The sequence below is a fragment of the Engraulis encrasicolus genome, chromosome 22 (genome assembly GCF_034702125.1).
Source record: "Engraulis encrasicolus isolate BLACKSEA-1 chromosome 22, IST_EnEncr_1.0, whole genome shotgun sequence".
Taxonomy (NCBI): Eukaryota; Metazoa; Chordata; class Actinopteri; order Clupeiformes; family Engraulidae; genus Engraulis; species Engraulis encrasicolus.
The window spans coordinates 41,873,946-41,899,040 of NC_085878.1; the positions used below are offsets into that span (position 1 = coordinate 41,873,946).

Sequence of the window (25,095 nt, forward strand, 5' to 3'; positions counted from 1 at the left end):
GACACGGTGGGAAAGGGTAAGGGGAAAGGTTCTGCAGTGCCTGGCTGTCGTCATAGCAGGCAATTATTAGCAAGGAGGACATTTCAGAATTTGTTGGGCTGGTGGGTGATTCTTGTCATTGAGAATAGGAAGCGTAAGATGTGTACTGTTTATTTTCCCCACACATACTGTATGTTATTGATTTTCTTCTCTGGTGTAAGTCACTTTGGATAAAAGTGTCTGCTAAATACCAGGGAATATACTCTAATGGGAGGGAGCGGGGGAGGCGCAGGGACGGCTGAGCTGGGGTTTGTTGACTATATCCACAGCGCATTGGTGATGCATTTTGCTCTATTTCAGATTCCTTCTTTTTTAGATATTTTCATGGGTTTTTGCTAGTTTTATCTATTATTCTTTTTTATCCTCCTGCTTTATCACTACCTTTTTATATTGTTTTTAATCTGCCTCTGCCTTGTGCTTTTATTTCCTTTTACAGCACACCTTGCGCTGCTATTGCTTTTATGCTTTTATGCTTTTCAGCACATTGAATTGCTTCCATGTATGAAATTAAATTAAATTGTCTTGCCTTGCCTATTCTGGGAATCATTCTCTTGTATCATGTGAAGTCCTTCCTCCAATCTCTTTTCTTCTGTCCGTTGCATTTCTCCCTCAATCTCACACCTGCACTTTGCCTGCCCATGTAGCCGCCATGGAGGAATGAGCACTGTGAAAAGCAGCATGGCAGGGGCTCCCTCCCCCATACACGCCCCCTCAACACTCCCAGCGTGCGTGAGTGTCCCCAAGATCCACATTTGCTCTGGTCCTGTGGAGCAAATAATAACAGAGACAGCACAGGCGATACACGAAGGTATCATTTCTGGAGGTAAATAGCGGTCAGTCTTTTTGGAGGCCTTTTTACTTACTGATGAAGTGAGACTGGAGGGTGCTCTTCTTCCATTGACCACTTTTTGAAGTTTGAATTTGATGCAGAGAAATCTAGCATGCATGTTTGGTAGGATGTCACATACTGGGAGTTTGAGTTTGAGTTCACAGTATTGCACGTTCAAGCTTGGTGTGGTTTGAAATATTTAGGCTGCAGCTTTTCATCTAGTACGTAGGCCTGAAAGCCAGAGAGTCTCTCTGGACTGGAAAAAGAGCAAAGAAACATTGTAGTGAATCTCAAATTTCATCTCGACCTGCACGTAGGGCAATGACATTTCCAGTCTGGAATCAGCATGGACAATTTTATGTCTGCACTTAACGAGAACAACCCAGGAAACGGCCATTAGTGTAATTCTGTACAAGTGGGAGAACTATTTAAGTCGCTATACCCAAATGTCTTGAGTCAGGCATGGAGTGTGGAAGACATTTTGTATTATCAGCCGGCAGTTGGCTTTATTGGCACACCTGGCCCTACAGTAATGGCTCTATAAATGTATAAGTACATTATGTCAGGGGAAGTGAATCTCCTTGTTCTATATGACTAGGAATCAGTGGAAAATCCCCTAGTATACTTGGAGGCAGAAATACGTTTGTGTGCTGTATTAGCCGGGGACTGTGCAGCGACAGCACAGATATGAATCCAATATTTTATCTGGGAGTCATGCATGATATTGCATGTTACAGCACATTCGGGATGAATATGCTGACTGTATTCAAACCGAGATGGTGGTGTGCTGCACTCGAACACCAATGAATCTGATGTCTGATCCAGATAGACCCTCGGCATTGTGTATGTCTTCAAGCCTTGGTAAACCACACACACACTGACTCACACTCACACACACACACACGCACACATGCCCATGCGATATCCAGATGCAATCTGAAGTTTAAATGAAGGCAGTGACATTTCATTCGAGGCAGTCTTGCTGTGCATTTCTGCTGAGCTCTCCTCCAGAATGTCTTAGAGAGGAGATGCTTAACCTTCAAGATGATGGTGTATGCAGTGCTTGAAGAAGAAAAAAGAGGTGCAGGAACACAAGATAAGTTCTGCCGGAACGATTATGATGACAATTATGAGGAAGGGGAACCGAGTTCCCCCTGAGTCCCCCCCAACACCCCCTCCACACACACACACACACACACACACACACACACACACACACACACACACACACACACACACACACACACACACACACACACACACACACACACACACACACACACACACACACACACACTTCAAGCACTGGGTGTATGGATCTCTCTGAAACCCCACAATGACCTGATTCCATCACCACGGTGACGCACTCACACTCACATAATGTCTCGCCTAATGTGATTTGCAGTTAAATATCTATAAGGATGAATCTCAGGGTACATTACCACCAGAATGTGGTGATCTGGATATGAAAAAAAACAGTGTGGCTGTGCTGCAATTCTGTCTTGTCGTACTTTAGGATGTGAGGTGGTTCACTGCTCTGACTGAATTTCAATTTAATTCCACCAGGAGTCCAGCCCTAAAACAAGACTGCAGGCTCTACTAAGGATTCTCTGTCTCTGTCTCTGTCTCTGTCTCTGTCTCTGTCTCTGTCTCTGTCTCTGTCTCTGTCTCTGTCTCTCTCCCTCTGTCTCTCTCTCTCTCTCTCTCTCTCTCTCTCTCTCTCTCTCTCTCTCTCTCTCTCTCTCTCTCTCTCTCTCTTCTCTCTCTTCTATCTATCTATCTATCTATCTATCTATCTATCTATCTATCTATCTATCTATCTATCTCTCTCCCTCTCTCTCTCCTGGCAATTTTTCTCTCAGGCTCTTTTCTGTTTATGAAAAAGAGATGTGTAGGCATGATGCTGCTCAATCAGTTGAGGCCTATATCATTCCTTTCTATATTATTTGGTAGCAATCAGGTCAATTAGGGAAATGCAAATCAACAACTGGAAACACCCCTGTAATTCCGCCATGCGGTAGGGCACTCGTCCACTATGTGGCCGACCCGGGTTCGATTCCCGGCCCGGATCCTTTGCCAGCCCTTGCCCATCTCTCTCTCTCCCCACTCGCTTCCTGTCACCATCTTCACTATACTGTCATAAATAAAGTTAAAAAAAAAGACAAAAAAAAAATTCTGCCATGCAATAACTGGGACTCAAATTATTCCAATCCTCTGCTGAGGGAATAGCATCATCTTCTTGATTTTAAACACAGGAAGTTGCCATGGCAATTTAGTTTGTTTTTCAGCTTGAGTGATGAACTGCAGTTTACAGCTTCAGCTGTACATTTCCTTATATAGACAGCCATATCACATGGAGGGCTCATTTTATTGGTCTTTATAATGGAGCACTTTCATACTATCTGTAATCACATGCTACTGTGGGTCCCTTCAAAGACACTTACTGTAACATTTTGAAGAACCTCATGGCGGGCGAAGTGCCTTGCAACTGCTGAGTGCCTCAACCTTCAATACTTTTAATTCTTTACTGCTGTCACAAAGGCACTTTTGATCTGATAATGATGGTTTCAAATGGAAGTCATGAGGGTTCAAAAGCCTTGCCTTAGAGTCTGCACATAAGTGTTATCTGTCACTCATACTAATAGCGAGCACACATTAGTGGTACATATAATATGTCAAATAAAATATTAGTTCTCAGCATAAAATAAAAGTCTAAAGATAGAGAAAATATTTTATGAATTTCAAATGAAAAACAATCAGTCATAGTTGAATATGTTGGAATCAAAGGCAGACTATTCCAGAGCTTAGAGGTGGCAAAGGGAAAAGCTCTGCTGTTTTCATCTGTGGAATGAGACATTGCACTGTCAAATTTACATATTGTTCACAGGAATGATTTATCGATATCAATATGTCTTCCATGTCACATTTTATACTTCATAGCCTGTTTTTTCCCCAACAAAATCTGCAAAGTCTTCATAATTCCACAATTCAGCTATAATCTGATTTATATCATATTGAGCTTTATTCTACTGTATACATTTATGAAGCTTTTTGATTTGACATACAGTCGACCTGGCTTCCTGCAATATTAATGCTGCATCTCTTGTCACATATAATATCTCATCAAACAAGCACATTTCATTTACTTTCTGCTGTCGAGTGCAGTTGAGTCCTTTAATAAAACAGTATTTATTTATTTATTTATTTGTTTATTTATTTACTTATTTATTGATTGTTCTCCTTGTAGTGTTTCCCCTTGATGTTGTGATGTATGTGTGCATTACAGTATTTATTTTAAGGCTGGTGGTTCCTGTTTCTCCTCTTCTACAGTATATCACGAAAGTGAGTACACCCCTCACAGTTTTTGCAGATTTGTGAGTATATCTTTTCATAGGAAAGCATTACAGAATTTTCACTTTGACACAATGATTAGTGACCTTTTAACAACATATTTAACTGCTTAAATTTCTTGTTCACTCAAAAAAAAAAAATACAGCCATTAATGTTTGAACATGTACCCACAAAAGTGAGTACACCCCAGATTAAAATCCGGTAGAGAAGGGGCTGTGTTCACTCGAATCATCTAAAGCAAACCATCTAAAGCAAATTTGTTTATCTTGGTCTCAAGGGAGATGAACAGACCAAGGATATGGATCACTGGAACCACGTCGTGTGATCTGAAGAGACCAAGATAAACAAATTTGCTTTAGATGCTGTCAAGCATGTGTGGTGGTAAACAAGTGAGTTTTACAAAAAAAAGTGTGGGACTGACATGGTTTGGGGATGCATGAATGCTGTCAACATACCTAAAAGAAACATGCATGTCAACATGCACTGTGACCACTGAAGCGATCATGATATTCTCCATAGGATTGCATTCAAATCTCACACCAATCTATTTTAGACAGGTGCACACTCAAAATGTAAAAGTTCAATGTAAAGAAAGGTTGAAATGCACACCGATGACCTCCCTTTTAATCCCTTTTCCTTTCAAGATGATTCGAGTGAACACGGCCCCTTCTCCACCGGATTTTAATCTGGGGTGTACTCACTTTTGTGGGTACATGTTCAAACATTCATGGCTGTATTTTGTGTATTTTTCTGAGTGAACAAGACATTTAAGCGGTTAAATATGTTGTTAAAAGGTCACTAATCATTGTGTCAAAGTGAAATTTCTGTAATGCTTTCCTATGAAAAGATATACTCACAAATCTTCAAAAACTGTGAGGGGTGTACTCAGTTTCGTGATATACTGTACCATCTTGGCACTAGGCTTCGCTGGTCCTGGCCTTGACTTTGAGCAGAAGTGACTCTTTTGTGTGGTGTTGTCTTCTCAGATATAGACGAGTGTGCGACCCAGATGCATTACTGCCAGGCCAACACGGCGTGTGTGAATCTCCCTGGAGGACACCGCTGCGACTGCCTGCCAGGCTTCATCAGAGTGGACGACTACTCCTGCACAGGTAGGCCAGGCCAGTGTGTGTGTGTGTGCGTGTGTGTGCGTGCGTGCGTGCGTGTTTGTGTGACCTCTGCTCTCCAAAGGGGAAAAGAGGCTAGAGAAGCAAGGCAAAGCAACATCATAACTGTGTATTTTAAAATATGTGTTCTTGAGTGCGTGTGTGTATGTGTGTGCACACATTCTGTTTGTCGTTGCACATGAGGGGAAATATAGCAGGGCATTCAAGAAGAATCTTTTCGATATGTTACACACGCACGGACACACACACACACACTTATGGTCCTCATTTTAGTGAGTAAGTCCCCTAACAACAGACAGACTGCTGGAGGATAAGCTAAGGTTTTCAGGTCACCAAGTGCATGACAATGGTATCCAGAGAAGTGTGACTGGGGGCAGTACTATTTTGAGAATACCTTGGATCCACTCCTAGTTGCTTCAGTCAAAGTATCCAGCACCTTAAAAACTGTTAAAACATGACCACTGTGATAAGCAAGTTGTTTAGTATGTTTTTTTCATCAAATAGGGAAGTGTTCCTCCAGTGTAGTGTTTCCCAACGGGGGCTCTACAGCCTCTCAGGGGGGCATTAGAGAACCCTAGGGGGGCGTTGAGAAGTATACAGCTGAGAGGTGGTGGCGGTTAGTTGCCATTGAGGGGCATCAGTCCATTTTATTTGTTAATAATAAGGGGGGCGTTGGCAGGCTTATGATGAGGTCAAGGGGGCATGTGTAGGCTTATGATGAGGTCTAGGGGCTATTTATTTCAAAAAGGTTGAGAACCACTGCTCTAGAGGAACACTGCACATTATAAGACTATCTGTCTGGTCTTGGCATAAACAGATGAGCCTTGTTCAGATTAACTCTCGATTAGCAAAAGGAACATCCAAATACTGTAAAAAAAAAAAAATAATAATAAAAAAGAAAACACTGATGTAGTCCTCTCTGGTTTGGGACTGCCTTGTGTTTGCAGGTCTCTTTTTCAGCACAATTAATGTTTATCATTATAGTTAATTGGTTCACCGAGTGAATACTTTAGGTGCTTTAAGGAGGATTGTAGTAATGGGCTTGGAGAGAGATTTGTGCAAGCAATTACTGTAGTTATCACACTCATTCTGCCAGCTGACTTTAATTGCCCTCTGTGTGTTTATTTTCCTCGGTGGGTACCTCACCAATGGTTCAGAGACTGCACACTTACAGACCAGCCCAGGGGACCTCACACCTAACCAGGAACTGCAGACAAAACTGCATGATGTGCAAAAATGCAAATATGACTGGAAACATGTGCAATAAAATGTGCAAAACATACTTTTTTGTGCGTGATACCTTCATGCAAAGTTGATTGGCAAAATGTGCATATCAGTATTTGGTAACACTTTATTCTAGGGATACATCTATAAGCACTAATACATACAATGTTAATGCCTGCATACGTAACTTGTAAGGCATGTACTAAGCGAACGAATGGCTAGGTCCTTACTAAGGCTAAATTGGTAATAAATCCCTTATTGTGCATGAACAAGACATTTGCGAATACATGCCTAAAAATGTTTAATTTTGCTTTATACATGCCTTACAAATTACTTATACAGGCACATTGTGTGTATTAGTGCTAATAGATGTATCTCTAAAATAAAGCGTTACATAGTATTTATTTATTGAAAAAAAGTACAGGAGCGTACCTGCATGTACAGTAGAAACATACAGTACAGTAGATGATAGAAACATAAGAAAACATGTGCAAAAAATATACTGTATATTTTTTTATATTACAGTAGCCAGGAAGCAAGAAGCCAACTCACTCACTCACTCACTCCCTCACTCACTCACTCACTCACTCACTCACTCACTCACTCACTCACTCACTCACTCACTCACTCACTCACTCACTCACTCACTCACTACCTCACTCACTCACTACCTCACTCACTCACTCACTCACTCACTCACTCACTCACTCACTCACTCACTCACTCACTCACTCACTCACACACACACACACACATTTGTATCTCACTATGTATTAGCTCCATGACAATCTCCTACACTATTGAGAGTAGATGAGTCTTATTGCATTCTCAGCAAAGTAAATATACTAAAGTAAATCACACCTGAAAGCATTTCTCTGACACCCGCAATGCTTGCTCTTTCTTTTAATGCCACGAGAGAACCCAGCTGGGAGAAGCACATTATTTTGAAGCTGCATTATGAACAACTGGATGCCAGAGCACTTCCTCTTATCCAATTTGGCAGCTGTATGGAAAGGGTTTCCCAAAGAGGTTGATGGGTGGCTCCCATGGGACTAGGCCTACCTGTATCTATAACCAGCTACATTTAGAAAGCACTGCCCACAATAGGCTTAGTTGCCCTCCGGGGCTGTGTAAGGAGTATATAGTGCCTTTATTATATAGTGCCTATAGCACCTTTAGTCATATTCAGCCATTTAGCATAATAGCATACATGTTTCACCTTGTCATATTTTATTCCTCTGTACAGGAATGGAACACTTTCTGGCAACCTGAAGCCAGCACTTTAAATTGCTTTCCTAAGTGATGGCTATCGCCTTCGCAATTCGCCTTCGCAATTGATCTGACTGTAACATAGTTCCTTGAAGTGTTGTGAAGAAGAAAAAGATCAACAGCATGAATATATTGAAAGAGGGTAGGGATTTATGACATTAAGGCAGAGAAGGGAAATAAGATTATGGTTACTCTTCTCTACTAGCAATAGAGAACATTTTTTCAGAGAATAGACAGACAATTTTTTTCTGACTTTGATTTAGGCTAGGCTGAAAAGCACATTCAACTTCACATTCAACTTCAGGTGGGGACTCAGACTTGCTACACTGTCAAGGAGGTGCATAAAACCAACATGATCTCCAAAAATTCCGTGCTCCTGGACACGGATGTTAAGGGCACAAAATCCGTGTCCAGGAGCACGGACTTTGCCAAAATTCCGTGCTCCTGGACACGGAATTGTTTTCCGTGTTCCTGGACACAGAATTGTTTTCCGTGATGGACACAGAGAAGTGCTCTCTCTATAGGCTACTCCCACAGCTCTATGTTTCCACAGTCTTGTGTTTTCTCAGGATTTTTCTAATTTCAAATATTTTTTCTCAAAAAAACATTTCCTACTGACAGGTTAGGGTTAGGGATTGTTTTGGTCTGGGCACAGCTACTTTTCTTTCATTCATTATGTGAAATTGATAGCCTAGCAACCAACTGGAAAAGGTATTTCTCAAAAATATGTCTTTAATGACAGGTTAAGGTTAGGGAATGTTTTGGTCAGGGCACAACTGAAATTGCTATAGCATTATTTTGTTTAGGATTAGCATTTGGTATGTATTTTCTAATGATAGAGTTACACAGTGCTGTGGTAATAGCCTATAGAAAGCACTTCCGTGTGCCCATCACGGAAAACAATTCTGTGTCCAGGAGCACGGAATTTTGGCAAAATCCGTGCTCCTGGACACGGATTTCATGTCCTTAACATCCGTGTCCAGGAGCACAGAATTTTTGGAGATCAGGCTGATAAAACGCTTAAAGGACCACTTCAGCCAATTTCAATATGCTGTTGTATTGCTCACGCTACACTTGACTTGTCAGTACCTGGTCATGCAGCATATTTTAGCTCAACCCTTTCCAAGATCTGAGCTATTCTAATGGGAGCAGGTGTTTGTTTGCATTTTTAAAAATCTTAACATAGGCCTACTCCAAAAGTTTTCCCAAAAGGTGTTGTCTGCTGATGTTGCATAACCTTTTGTATGTTTTTGGTAATAAATCAAGATGTTTTTTTTAAAATGTAAACAAACACCTGCCCCCATTACAATGACTGGGATCTCGGAAAAGGCTGAAGAGAGAGATAAAACATCTCAGGTACTGACAAGTCCAGGGTAGTGTGAGCATTACAACTGCATGTTGTAAAAGGCTGAAGTTATCCTTTAATTGTGTATCTTGAGATGACTCAATTATTAATTTCTGGTGAGTAGACAACCTACAGTCACATGCACAGCCAGCCTCATCCAATCACCCACCCACTGGCCACTGTGCTTTGTACGTAATTACCAACATGGCAGCTTAAGTATTGCTGTAACGTGAAACTTACCAGCCATAGGAACAAGTGATATATGAGGTCAGCCATGGCCTAGTGGTCAGTGAGGTGGTCTCTTAAGATCAAAGGGTTGCCGGTTCGAATCCCACCCTTACCCCACACCTCCATGGCTGAGGTGCCCTTGGGCAAGGCACCTAACCTCATGTTGCTCCAGGGACTGTAACCAATACACTGACTAACTGTAAGTTGCTTTGAATTAATAAAAAACGTCAGCTAAGTGTAATGTAATGTAATGTGATATGTATGCATACAGGGGCAGGTTTCCAAACAGTGCTTATTATTTGCCAGTCTTGTAGTGTTTATTGCTAGAAGTTGGGTTTTCTCCTGATGTTAAGGATCTCCATGGTAAGGATTGTACATATCCAGACAGCAGTCATGAAGACGGAGCTGGGCCCAGCTGCTTCTTCAGAGAGTCACGGCGCTCTGTGTAAAGTTTGCACAGCTTATGCAGAAATCCCCTGACACTTGGCACACTGAACAGCTTATTTTCCCTCTGTTGTGTGAACTGTGCGTGTGAACTGTGTGTCTGTGCATGTGCGTGCGTGCGTGCGTGCGTGCGTGCGTAGTGCGTGCGTGCATGCGTGTGTGCGTGTGTGCACATGCACGCGTGTATGTGTGCATTGGATTATTAATTTCGTAGACTTGATGTCGTTTCTCCATGTTTTGGTTAATACCGAGCGGAGTCAGTAATTGCAGTCATGTATCTCAACGCATTGGATTGTTGTGTCCTTTCTCCATGTTTGGTAAATAGTGAGCGGCCTCAGTAATTGCAGTCATGCTTCACGGCTCCCCTGTTGAATGCTGTCCCCAGTGGAACTAACAATACAACAAGGCACAGCAGTCCAAATCCTTAGGCACTATAACACAAGACAGGCCACAGCAGTCCAAATGCTCAGGCACTATAACTAGAGATGCACCGGATCCTGATTTTTAGGATCCTGCCAGATACCGGATCCACTGCTTAAGATCCTGCCGGATCCGGAACCAGATACCACATCCTACAAAAGGGTTGAAACATGTAGTCTACTCGCACACGTGGGCCCTTTTTATTACGTTGGCTCAAACTATTTTTTAGACTCATTGGCTTATTGCCACACTACCTGCAACGACCGCTTCCAAAGGGCTTTCACTTCATGCAGTGATTGGGGTTGTGAAAGACTGACTGAAAAGCCTAGGCTAGAGATGCTCCAGACCCTCATTTTTAGGTAACATGCCGGATACCGGATCCACTGCTTAAGATCCTGCCGGACCCGAATCCTGTGAAAAACCCTATTAACCGGAACCGGATCCGGTGCATCTCTAACTATAACACAAGACAGGCCACCGCAGTCCAAATCCTTTAGGCACTATAACACAAGACAGGCCACCGCAGTCCAAATGCTTATAAAGGCACTATAACACAAGACAGGCCACCGCAGTCCAAATGCTTATAAAGGCACTATAACACAAGACAGGCCACGGCCAGTCCAAATGCTTATAAAGGCACTATAACACAAGACAGGCCACCGCAGTTCAAATGCTTATAAAGGCACCATAACACAAGACAGGCCACCGCAGTCCAAATGCTTATAAAGGCACTATAACACAAGACAGGCCACGGCAGTCCAAATGCTTATAAAGGCACTATAACACAAGACAGGCCACCGCAGTCCTAATGCTTATAAAGGCACTATAACACAAGACATGCCACAGAGGCTGGCACAGCAGCTCTCAACAGGTCTAACAATTGAATGCACTCAATATAGCAACATGCAGCATATAGGGTTAGATTGGCTTCAGGGATAGTGTGGCCTTTCTCATCAAGGTTTATCAGTAGTTTGAAAGTTACAAAGTGCAGTATATCGTTGTATATTTCATGGGGAAAATGTATCTCATTTTATTTACATTAATTTAAAATGTGAAAATGTTAAACTAGTCACTGAAGTTAACTTGTTTGCTTTTAATGTGCATATGAAGACTTCAGATGCAAAGCCCCCTAACTCCATTTCTGAAGACCTGCACTTCTATATTTTTAGAGAACTCCGTTGTTGGTTTGGTTTACATTCATGTACTTGATAATACATATAAATAGTTATATTACATAAATAAAATAAAAAATATGCAATTGTGATAGCTTTGTATTAAATAAAATGAATTAAGATTATTTTCTGAAAAGGCACTTAGGGAATTTTGCATCTGAACTCTTCATATGTCATCCATAAGACCATTCATTTATTCTATTCAAACATTCAGAAATGTACAAATATCATTGGCCTGTTGACTTTTCAGTCAGAACATTGCGATCTCTTCTTCCACAGAAACATTTAATCCTCCTCAACAACGAGCTCTGTGTGATATCTTACATATACTTAGCCCCATGGATATGTGTGCCATGCTTGTTAGATGTAATAAAGTCCAGTGTCTGACTGTGGACCGTGGGTAGCCATAACAGGTGCTTAGATTAGTGTGCTTGTTGTCTGATGGCCAGGCCCCTCAGTGTGTGTGACTTTGACTGGGAGGTGTATCCATTTAGCCATTGTGCGTGTGTGTGTGTGTGTGTGTGTGTGTGTGTGTGTGTGTGTGTGTGTGTGTGTGTGTGTGTGTGTGTGTGTGTGTGTGTGTGTGTGTGTGTGTGTGTGTGTGTGTGTGTGTGTGTGTGTGTGTGTGTGTGGTAGATGCCAGGGGTCCGTGGGCTTTACATGCCTCCAGACATGGCTTTAATGATTTGCTTTTAGCTGAGCAGCCACTTTATTGGGCTCCAGGGCTCCGTGTCGAGTCGAGTAAAGAGCCGCAGTCCGTTCACCCTGCCGGCGCTCTCCGTGCTCCCTCATTGCAGACTGTGACCAGCAATTACAGAGGCCACGCGGAATATGCTGAATCCACAGTCCAGTGGTCCGGTCTAGGCGCGGGGATCATAATCAGGGCTTCGTGGAGCTTGGCCTCTTGTTGCTTACAAAGCAGATATTGATGGATTCGGAACATGGGTGGTTTTCAACCGGCGCTAATCGACCAGTCACAGCATGGCCACAACGTTCATTTCATGCAACAGTTAGCACATCATTTCTGAAGCAGAATCTGAAGCATAATCTGAGGCAGTTCCACTCAAAGGAAAATTCTTTCTTTAGTAACTAGCCTATATACTAATGCATGCCACTATGTCAGTTAGTCCATCTGAGGGTGTACGTGATGTACTGAATGCCTGTTGACCTTTTTCACCACCATTAAATGTCCTTAAATTTAAAATTAAATTTAAAATTAAATTTTCCTTATTTGAGAGGCACATTTGAATGGAAGAAGATTGTGTGCATTCTGCCCTCTATGTTATGTTTATTTTGTTAGACAAATAAAGAAACAGATTGAAGAAGTCACAGATTGTTCAGTTGTTCTTTTGGCTACTTTGCATCTGGCACCTTTCAGTTCAGTTTAAAAATTCTTTATTAGGGCCCAAGCACTGTATGCCTTATGACAAGCTGGGACTTGCATAGCCCTTAAAGGGACACTGTGTGAGATTTTTAGTTGTTTATTTCCAGAATCCATACTGCCCATTCACTAATGTTACCTTTTTCATGAATACTTACCACCACCATCAAATTCTAATTATTCATTATGACTGGAAAAATTGCACTTTTCATATGGAGTATATAGGAAAGGGGGATCTTCTCCATGGTCCGCCATTTTGAATTCCCAAAAATAGCCATTTTAGCTGCAAAAATGACTGTACTTCGACCATACTAGAAAATGTCGGTTTATTACTTAGTAAACTTTCATGTAAAGATCAAATTTGGCAATAGGGGGCCTATTTTCAATGAGCAGCATAGTTGCAGTACCCTTTTTGACCATTTCCTGCAGAGTGTCCCTTTAACACAGTCAACATTGTTGGCTTCTTATTGTAATTTGAATGTGTATTACAGTGGAATTAGCTGGCCTGTAGCTGCAGGCAGGGCCGCTGACAGCTTTAGCTGGGCCCGGGACAAAGCCATCAGAAAAGGCCCCCCACTCAATATATTCATCAATGTAATGAAGACTGAATTATGGGCCCCGTCTCTCCCTGGGCCCGGGACAATTGACCTCTTTGTCCCCCCCTGTCAGTTTCCCTCTTTAGTCAGAGGTATGGTTACTATTTCCATTTATAGAGCTGTTGTTGAAGCCTCATGCTGTGACTTGCTATGAAGCAGGAGGTGGTCTCTGAACAACTCAGAGTGGTGTCACAGAGAAGGTATTATTGAGCTTTATTATATGGTTGTGACGTCATCGGTCGAATGCTCCATTCATTTCAACGGGGCTCCCCAACGTTCGCACGTCTGTTATTTTTCGATAACGGACGGGTTGGTCTATAACAGACCGCTGTCAATGGCAACAAGACTTTTCACTGCTAAAGCGACTTTTCAACAAGACTCTAATCAGCTGCTGTGATAGACAACACCTGTTGTCCTGGCTACCTAGCTGTTGCCTAGCGGTGTTTCACAACGGCACTGTTTTGTTTTGCGCAGCAACAATCTTAACATTAAATAGGCCTAAAGAAATGTCCCCGCCATGTGTGAATCATTTAAGTATATCCATATAATAAGCGGGTTAACTTTCGGCGAGTCGGTCGCTTTGTGGAATAGCAGCACTTCAGAGAGAACAAGACCCCTCCGCTCCGCGTCGGGGTCTAAAGATTCTCTCTGTCGTGCTGCTATTCCACGGTAGCGACCTTCTCGCCGAACGTTAACCCTTACTTAACAAGTGACTAAAAACTTGTATTCACTTTGGTAACAGGGAATATTTAGTCTTACATGATGCGAAGAAGCCCTGAAGTCAGTTGTACTTCATTGTGGAGCCGTGTCCCACTTGCATCACTAGAATGTGATTAGCGAAGTATGAACTTGCATGGACGATGAATCACACTTTGTGTTACCAGCCTGAGGCATCTGTCCAAAGTTTCACTAGGCCTACTTTCAAACTTTATTTTGTCATACTGCATCACATTGCATTATATTTACCATATTAGGAAATATATTTTGTGGAATGTGTATTTGAAGTCATCTCTCAGTCCCATGTCCCAATGACACAGCTCAACAGTAAGTAATAATAATAATAATAATAATACTTTATTTTTATATAGCGCTTTTCAAAATACCCAAAGACGCTTTACAAACCATTTAACACAAAATAAAGACATACAAAGACTCAACAAGACAACAAAAGTACCGTATATTGCCTCTTGTTTACCTCATTTTCTTGTCATTCTCTCTACTTCAACACATTCTACTTTGGTTACTATTGTCCTGCACCTTGTGGGTTTGCCTTTGTAGCTTTTGTTGCACAGAATAATGACAATGAAAGTCTTGTATCCTCAATCTTTAGGTAACCAGGTCTATTGATTCGTTTGTTGGTCTGCCTACAATTATTCTAAGTAACCCGTCTTGTAGTAACATTTCTTTATTCCGTTGATGAAAGAAGATGCCTTTCACAAATAAGAGACAAGGCTAGTTCACTCAAAGATGTCTAACAAGGCGAGAAGAATGAGGGGCGTTAACTGGAAGCAGTGAATATGAGATGTTTTAGTGAGAGAGTATAGTAAGGGAGTTGATTCTGGAACTTGTGAAGTCATTGAAGACCAGAATCAGACACTATGCAGTTGGCAGACGTCCTTCTGCTTTTCCTGTCAAAAAAAGGAACAGCCAGTAAAGGTGGGAAGCTTTAGTAAGAAGCCGTTTCCACGTATCAGGATATTTTTAAATGTGGATATTTTTTCTCCTCTTTACATTGGTTTTGGCCTTCCGTTTCCACGTTAGCAGATTTTTTTAAACCCACATATCAAACAGCAACCTTTAAAAATGTCCCATACAGTTGGCTAAAATACATCTATTACAATTGAGTTTTTATTTTTCTCCCCTTGTTACTTTTCCAGAAAAAAAATCCACATTTTAAAATATCCTGCTATGTGGAAACAGCACCTAAGAGAGGAGAGTTGACTCCATAGCAGTGTCGCCCAGGCCACCAGGAAGCTCCCAGACACAGAGCAGTCAAGGCAGGAGGTCTCAGATGTAGAGAAATCAATGTATAGCATTCATTATGTCTAACTGTTTAAATCACAGTTGAGTTTTTATTTTACTTCAAAGATGTAAAAGTGTTATCTTTTACCTGACATTAAAATGTGTAGATGCCTTTGGGCTTGAACAGATCCATCGCTTTCCTTAACCTAACTGGAGTTTACATCCCCCACCAAAAAAACAAGTAGCTTAGCAGGCATGACACACTTCTTGTCAATGTTTTATCTCTCTCTTTCTCACTGTCTCTCTTGCTCGCACACACACACGCACACACACGCACGCACGCACGCACGCACGCACGCACGCACGCACGCACGCACGCACGCACACACACACACACACACACACACACACACACACACACACACACACACACACACACACACACACACACACCTGCTGGCTACACCAATGGGGCTTCCATGTTTCTTTGCAGGGGTTGCAAGCCTCCTCATCCTCCCATCCTCCTCCTCCTCATCTTGCTCCTCCCCTCCTCCTCCTCCTCCTCCTCTTTCCTTTTCTCCTCCTACTCCATCCCCTTCTCTATTTCTTCCTCCTCCGCCCCCTCCTTCTAGCCGTCCTCCTCCACCCCACCACCCCCCACTTCTCTCTCTCTCTCTCTCTCTCTCTCTCTCTCTCTCTCTCTCTCTCTCTCTCTCTCTCTCTCTCTCTCTCTCTCTCTCTCTCAGTGTCTTCAGTGGAGAGTTGTTCAGTGATCGTCTGCCAGGTCTGTCCTTTGACTGATAAAGCTCTTGACAGGCGGTCAGCGCTGCCTGTGATCTCAGGAGGAGCTAGAGAGAGTGAGAGAGAGAGAGAGAGAGAGAGAGAGAGAGAGAGAGAGAGAGGGAGGGAGAGGGGGGGGGAGAGAGAGAGAGAGAGGAGAGAGAGGGGGGAGAGAGACATGGAGAAGGAGAGAGAGGAGAGAGAGAGAGAGAGAGAGAGAGACATGGAGGGGAAGAGAGCGCGAGAGAGACATGGAGGGGAAGAGAGAGAGAGAGAGAGAGAGAGAGAGAGACATGGAGGGGAAGAGAGAGAGAGGGAGAGACATGGAGGGGAAGAGAGAGAGAGAGAGAGAGAGAGAGAGAGAGAGAGAGCTGACAACTCCAGCCAGCGCAGGCCTCTGCACAGCACAGAAGCAGCAGTCCACAACCCAGCTGAGCCGGTGCATATGCTATAGTGCCCAAGCTCCACAAACATGGCCGCGTGCCATGCCTTTCTCATCAGCTTGTCACTGGCCATTAAATTTCACATTACCAAGCCGTACTCCTTGGTGCTTTAGAGAGACTGCTCGACTCTCTGCTGCCCCACTGTTCCTCTCTCTCTCTCTCTCTCTCTCTCTCTCTCTCTCTCTCTCTCTCTCTCTCTCTCTCTATCTATCTATCTCTCCCTCTCTCTCTCTCTCTCTCTCTCTCTCTCTCTCTCTCTCTCTCTCTCTCTCTCTCTCTCTCTCTCTCTCTCGGACACAAATATGAAGGCAATTTTGCCAAAGTGAAACCGGATGAAGACACATCATGATGAAATGAAGGCTCTGCAACATTTGACGGGGGGGAATACAACACCTCTCCTCCTTGTCTACCTGTATGTGATAAACCATTCATGCACACAGTAAATGTTACAGTGTTAGTAATTAACAACTTTAAACTAATTTCTCCAAGTGCAGAACTGACAATTCAAAAGTTAACATATGCCCCTTTTCCACTGCCGGTTCTATCTATCTATCTATCTATCTATCTATCTATCTATCTATCTATCTATCTATCTATCTATCTATCTATCTATCTATCTATCTATCTATCTATCTATCTATCTATCTATCTATCTATCTATCTATCCATATGTCTGCCTACCTGCCAGCCAGTGTCTCTACCACCATGCCTGTCTATGGTATGATCCTGTCTACCCTGCCTACCTGTCTATTACACCATGAGACTGACTGATTGCACTGGCCAGCGCTAAGGATGTATGGGGCAAATGCAGCTCATGTAATACAGTTTTTCTCAATTGGTTTGGCTCATTTTTTGAAACTGAGATGACATTCTACTATTCGGTCATTTGGCCAAACATTCTTACACTTCTGCACATTTCTGATAACTAGCAAAATGTCAATCTCCCAAAATTCTAATTTTTGCTTCAAAACTATTTCATAGATCGTTCTCAATTGCTTTGACTCATTTACATTCATTTAGTCTTCTGTCAAAATAAAGTGGATGGTTCAGCACAACTAAATGGATCCTCATCACATGCTCATATCCTCCCAAAATAGTGTTTCAAAAATAAACCCCTTTCCCACATAATCAGTGCCCCCAAAATGCACTGTCCTTTTGGTATTGTGTAAGCACTGTAAGTGAAAATGATCAGATGTTTTGTCACTATGATAGACAGCGTACAGCTAGCAAATTCCAATTACCGGTATGTATAAAGCCATTGTAGTTTGACAACACAGAAAATTGTGTGTCAATGTGCAAAATGCATGCTCAAAGTGTTAACTGTAGGCTACTTATAGCCATGTGAAAAGATGCACTAAACATTTGATACAAGTACAAAGCATTTGATATTTGATGAAAGCAATCAGAAATGCCATTCTGTTGTGGAAATTGCAAGCTGGTTTGCGGATTTGTCCATGTTGATTTGAGAATGTCATCTCTGTTTTGAGAAATTAGCCAAACCAATGGAGAAAAACTGTAATCAGGTGATCAGCAGGAGATTGCCAACAGTGATGCCCTAATCTATCCAGCCATTATGCAGCATTCATAGGGGACGGTGGCCAGCTACAGTGCTCATCTCGGACAGTGGTGCTGGCAGACGAGGGCTGGATGACTGGCTGATAACCTTTAATTATGTATAACAATGCCTGACTGATGGCACGGCTGTCTTTGGACCCGCAGGCAGGCAGACAGACAGGTAGACAGGTAGGGAAACACAGAGACAGACAGACAGACAGACAGACAGACAGACAGACACCCAGACACCATTGCCTACTCTGTCTGCCCTGATAACCTGCTGCTCTATTGGCCACATGCTGATCAGAAATCATCCATGAATTGTGCAAATTGTACAGTTCACTTTTACTGTAAATGTGACCTAACCCCCAGCCGCACGTGGAAGTTCAATTTACCCTATGTCTCTCTCTCTCTCTCTGATTGATTGATTGATTGATGGATTTTATTTAGTCTATTAGATGTAAAAACATTGTATAGCAACAGCAACCATACAATGCAAAGAATAAAATAGACAGGGATATACACAAAAAAGTCAGAAGACTTATTTTCATTGTGGTCCCTTATGAGGTAGCAGGCTAAGGCATAAGATGGCGTCCTTACACATATTCACATATATACTACATACCTACATATACATATTCATAACCACATTCATTCAGAACAAATAGAAGAAAATAGAGTATATTAAAAGAAATACATTAAAATCACCTGAAACATAGTGTTGACACTCTAGTATTTTTGCTTTAACCATTTTTTTAAATGTGTCTTGAAACTGTTTGTGTTTAAACTACTAATTTCTTTAAGTGGGCCAGGTAACCTTTTCCACAGAACAGCACCAACATAAGAAAAACACTCTTTGCCCAAGTTCGTTTTAACTATGGGAGGGACACAGTCTGTTGTGCTCCCCCTAGTGGAGTACCGATGAACTGTGTTAACTTTAGTGTTGCACCGATACCATTTTTTGCACCGATACCGATACCATACCGATACCGATACCACCCTATTTGAAATGTATATATATGAAGGGCTGTAGTGCATACTACTTGGATGTAAAATCATTGCATGGCTTTGTCAGGCTGCTGCCTACCTTTGTAAAACAGGAAAAAGACTAATACAAAGTGAATACAGCAAAACTTTTTATACTTTTTAAATACCTCTATGAAATAACTAATTTCAAGTGTCATACAAGCACCTGTAAATGGAATCGGTGATCTATTTGTTGGTACTCGCCCATACGATACCATCATTTTGGTGCCGATCCACCGATACTGGTATCGGTATCGGTACAACACTAGTTAACTTTATTAAAATATGTTTTAAAATACTCTGGAACCTTCCCATACACAATCCTGTGAACCATACACAATTGGATGAAAGCCACTCTATCCTCCACCTTCAACCATCCCACCTTGTCAAAATGGGATGAGTCAAGGTGGGTTCTCATGGGGAGATCCAAAACTAACCTAATTAGTTTGTGTTGTGATGTCTGTAACCTGTTTTTCAAATTTACTGTTAGACTATTACACCATGAGCCACAAGTATAATCAAAGTATGGCTGGATTAAGGCTCCTGCCAAAATGGCCAAAGTTTTTGTGTCCAGAAATTCTGGCCATAAAACGCACTCTATGATTAATTTTGGTGATAGCCTTCTGTGCCTGATTAACACCACTTAGATTTTTGTCTAACACACAGCCAATGTAACTTACTGATTCCTTAGCTGCAATTACAGAATCCCCTACTAAAACCTTAAAGGTTGACGCTTTCTTTAATCTAATCTTTGAACCAAAAAGAAAAGATTCTGTCTTTCCTATGTGCAATGATAACCTATTGTCTGACATCCATCTACTGACATTAAGAAGTTCAGCACTAAGTGATTGGTCAATGGTATTTTTATCTTTATGGGAAACTACCAGTGCAGAATCATCTGCATATAAAAACAAACTTGATGAACAAACAGCTTTTAAGTCATTAATGTGTAAAAGAAAAAGAAGAGGTCCAAAAACACTCCCTTGAGGGACTCCACAGCCAATGATGGCTGGGTGAGACATAACACCCCCAATATCCACCACCTGCATTCGATTACCCAGGTATGAACTTACCCATTTCCCAGCCAGGTCGTTTAACCCCATAGCCTTTAATTTATACAATAAAGCACTGTGATTCACTGTATCGAAAGCCTTCTGTAAATCTATACCATCCCACATAATTTACCACTATCAATCTCCTTTTTAATGAAATCTGATAAATAAAGCAGGCAAGAATCAGTAAAATGGGATTTTCTGAATCCTGACTGAAATTCATAAAGTATATTTTTTTCGATAAAAGGTAATGGTACATTTGTTCATACATTATTTTTTCTATAACATTTGACAGACATTGAGAATAGAAACACACACACACTCTCTCTCTCTCTCTCTCTCTCTCTCTCTCTCTCTCTCTCTCTCTCTCTCTCTCTCTCTCTCTCTCTCTCTCTCTCTCTCCACTCACACACACACACACACACACACACACACACACACACACACACACACACACACACACACACACACACACACACACACACACACACACACACACCAAGAAAAACACAACAACCCCACCATGACCCCCTGCCCTTCCAGTCTGCCCTCTCTGCTCCTCTATTTAAAGACTTCTCAGTTCTCAACCCTCTTTAGGGTGTCTGGAAGAGGGACCACTAGCCTGCCTGACTTCTCATCTCATTCTGTGGCTTGCCTTGAACTTGTTCTCTCTGCTCTCCTGTCCTGTTCAAAGGCCAGCACTAATCTCCACTATGTAATGGGCACAGAGCACTCAGCTCCATTAAAATGAATAAACCTGTGATCGCAGGTGCGCTCTGCGCAATCATGAGTGATTTAGACCAAAATAGCTGTTATTATTTCGGCCCAAATTGCTCATTACTGAGAAAAGCACATTGAAATTTAAATCGTTTGGGTCAGTCTTGCCATCCGAATTTGAGAATTTCATTTGCAGTGTTGACATTTAGCCCTGCCTGCTTAGCATGGGTGAAATCTGTGAGATGAGCAGTTGAGGAATACGGTATGTTCAACCTGCCTAAGGGCTCAATAAGCACAACTCATTAATTAAGGAGGAAATGTATTAGTCGTGATTAAGATGGCTGTTGCATATTGATGAACAGAGCCGTGGTACCTCCCTCTCTTGCTCTGTCTGTCTTTTTTCTCTTTCCTCTTCCTCTTCCTCTCTGTCTCTCCTTTCCTCTCTCTGTCTATCTCTATTTCTCATCTTCATCGATTTCTCATCTTCATCTCTGTTTCTGTGTTTCTCTCTCTCTCTCTCTCTCTCTCTCTCTCTCTCTCTCTCTCTCTCTCTCTCTCTCTCTCTCTCTCTCTCCCCCTCTCTCTCTCTCTCTCTCTGTCTGTCTCTCTCCGTCTATCTCCCCCCCTCTCTCTCCCTCTCTCTCTCTCTCTCTCTCTCTCTCTCTCTCTCTCTCTCTCTCTCTCTGTCTCTCTCTCTCTCTCGCTCTATCTCTCTCTCTGTCTATCTCTCTCTCTCTCTCCAAGAGTAGAGGCGTGCAGCCATGACATTAGTGATGAGGGATGAGGAGCAGCAGAGAGGGAGGGCAGTAACAGGGGATTGGAAGGGTGCGTGCGTGCGTGCATGCTGCGTGCGTGCGTGTGTGTATGGAGAGGGGGGTGGTTACCTTGTTTCATTCGAGGCCGACAGATGAACATGGTCGGAGCCTGGCTTGGGTTTTTAGTAACGCAGGTGCTCTCCTGTGTCCTCACCTTTGTAGGGAGCGACGCCAAATTGCCTTACCGACACTAATTAATCGCTGATGAGCCGCAGAGACATTATAAAAGCAAACACATAAACAAAAACTACAGACAAACAAGCACAAATGTCAATTGTGGGATGCCAGCTGTCTTATAGAAAGGGAGTATACTCATTCCATTTTCAATGCACTGTGGATGTTTTTTTTTTTTGCGGAAATGTTGTCTGTGACACAACTGCAAGTGATTTGCATTATTGGCAATGTGTGACGCTTACAGGAAATGACAAGTGTGTGCCAGTTAATTAAACTCCTGCTGCGGGGGTGTGTCCCTGTGTGGGAGACCTCAGACAAGGACAAATAAAGCATCGCCACCACTACCACCGCTGCCTACCCACTCCCTCTGTGCCTGTTTCTGTGTGTTGTAATGTTATATTAATGAGCAGAGATACATCAAGACTATTGTGCTGAGAGGATGGGGAGCACATTATGCCCTTTATGGTGACCGGCCTGCATAGCTGCGATTAGACGTCCTATCTTCTATTTCTCTTCTCTCTGTCTCCCTCTTGGCTGGATGAAATGTCTCGCTGGCTGGTGCCCGCGAAGGATTCCTCTGCTCTCTCATGTGTTTCATTCTGAAAGCTTTGTCAGAGAACAAAGACAGAGAAAGGAAGGACTTTTCAGAACTGGTAAACAGTGGAACTGATTCGTGTTTGATCACTGACAGACACCAGTGTCTATTACTATTATTCTTTTGGGAGGAGAGGGAGAGAGAGAGAGAAGAATAAAGGCGCTCCGTGTTCATTGTCTCGGGATACTGTATTGCTGCTCAGTTGGGATGCTGGTTACTGCAAACACCAGGGGGTATAGGCACCAGAGGCAAAGCTCTGTATTAAACCCTAAGATGTCTCAGCGTCCTTCCATCTCCTACACCGCAGAGCAGCCCACCACACCAATATCCCTCCCACCCATCTGGTTTATTCACCTGTCAATCATAATGTCTCTTGCAGGTCCATAAATACACCCCTCTCCCTGTGTGTGTGCACTGACCCCTTTTCTATTTTCTTTCATGTCTGCTTCTCTCTTCCTCTCTATTTCTCCCTCTCTTTTTTGCTCCCTCTCTCTTTTCCGGTCTTTCTATCTATCTCTCTCTCTCTCTCTCGCTCGCTCGCTCGCTCTCTCTCTCTCTCTCTCTCTCTCTCTCTCTCTCTCTCTCTCTCTCTCTCTCTCTCTCTCTCTCTCTCTCTCTCTCTCTCTCAGAGCATGACGAGTGTGCAAGTGAGCAGAGCTCCTGTGATGACAATGCCATCTGCACCAACACCATTCGGGGCCACCTGTGTACCTGCAAGCCTGGTTACGTGGGCAACGGCACCATCTGTAGAGGTAAGGTCCTGGCCCCTGGTCCCATCCAGTTGAGTCACTATCCTATTTCTCTCTTACGCCACATTCAGTACTGCTTCCCTCTTCCTGATCCTCTTGTTTTCTCTCCATTCCTTTCATTTTTTCCTCTCCTTTTCCCTTCTCTCCTTTGTTCTCCTTTCATCTCATTTTCTCTCATTTTCTCTTCTCTTCTCTTCTCTTCTCTTCTCTTCTCTTCTCTTCTCTTCTCTTCTCTTCTCTTGTCTCCTCTCCTCTCCTCTCTTCTCCTCCCCTCCCCTCTCCTCTCCTCTTCTCTCATCCCCTTTCCTCTCCTCTCCTCTCCTCTCCTCTCCTCTCCTCGCCTGTCCTCTCCTCACCTATCCTCTCCTCTCCTCCCCTTTCCTCTCCTCTCCTCTCCTCTCCTCTCCTCTCTCTATGTCTGCCTGAATTTTCTGCATGATCAAACCAAAATATCTGTCTCTGGAAATGTTACAGGCTGGAGCCGGAAGGAAATTGGGGGGAGCAGACTGATATGTTTACTGATATGTTGAAGCAAGGATATTAACTGAGTTCACCTTCTCGAAAGTGACAGAATATGTTACATTGTTTAAGAAATGGTTTGGAGGGCTTTGGTCAATTCATGAGCGTAAAGGGTAGTTTATGCCTCGAGATCAGCGTCACTGCATCATGATGCAGTGAGCCGCGCAGTTAACGTAGTGAAGCCCCCCCCATCACGCAGGTACTCTGGGGCACCTCCCCAGAATTGTGTCTCGACGCAGGGAGCGACGGCGTGAAAGGGCGAAAATAGGTCTCTGATTGGTCCTCTCGACCAGCCTGCTCTGTCCTCGAGTCGAGAACAAGCGCTACTTCCTTGTTCTAACCTTCGTCGGTCTATGGACTGTGAGCTCTTCATTAAATAAGTTGCCCGTGCTTTGTTGTTTGATTTATTTACACGAACCGAAGACAACACATGCGCTTGCAAGTTACGACGCTGAAGTTATTTGGACAGTTGAACAGTGGTTCCGAGGTCGAGGAAACATTCCGCTTCGTCCTCGACAAATGAGCCACTTCTTTGTTCCAAACTACTACTGTGGCTGCCAGTGCGATCAAACATGCACGTGATATAAAGATTTAATGTTTCATTTTCATTCTCGTCGAGTCTGTGATGCTAAAAAACAACCGACACGTCTAGTTTACTCTTTGTATTGAAGGCAGTTTCAGCGTGGAATGACATCGCGCAGACCGTGCTTCAAAACAGGGCATAAACAAGAATTAACTGCATCATGGCTGCGTCAAGCTCACTCTGTGGCACAAGTAGGAAGCATAACTGAGCCTTAAGGCTGCTGTTCCTCTCTCTTGATGCATAATGATGAACAGCGCAGTGTTGCTTCCCATTCTGTCTCTGTCTCTCTGTCTTTTCCTCTTTCATCTTCCTCTGTATCTTTCCTTCATCTCTCTGCCTATTTATCTCCCCTATTTTCTATCCTTTATCCCTCTTTATTTTTCTCATCTTCATCTCTGTCTCTGCTTTTGCACCAGGGGCCACATAACAGAAAAATATCCTAAATGCTCATCCTAACTTAAGATAGGAACAGTAAGATAGGAAAAATCCTAACTTCCTATTACAGAACTAATTCTCAAGTCCCCAGCCGTTTCTTATCTTATTTTTGGCCTCCCATCCTATCTTAAATTAGGAATTCCTAACTCCTCTATCATATTGATTTTTTTCGATTGGTCGTGTCTGTTTCTGCCATTTCGAATGTGCACGAGATTGATAGAATGTAACGACTTCACTTTTGAAGCGGCGGGCAGCCAGTTGTAGCC

General features: G+C 42.8%; 1 protein-coding gene across 1 annotated transcript in view; it reads left to right on the top strand.

Annotated features, from left to right (window-relative positions):
- The window catches only part of LOC134439183 (protein kinase C-binding protein NELL1-like), a 289,261-nt gene that overhangs the window by 176,833 nt on the left and 87,333 nt on the right, over window positions 1-25,095 (top strand). The window contains exons 13-14 of the mRNA XM_063189062.1: window positions 5,206-5,331; window positions 23,173-23,295. Coding sequence (XP_063045132.1) covers window positions 5,206-5,331; window positions 23,173-23,295 — 249 coding nt within the window. The remainder of the gene's footprint in view (window positions 1-5,205; window positions 5,332-23,172; window positions 23,296-25,095) is intronic.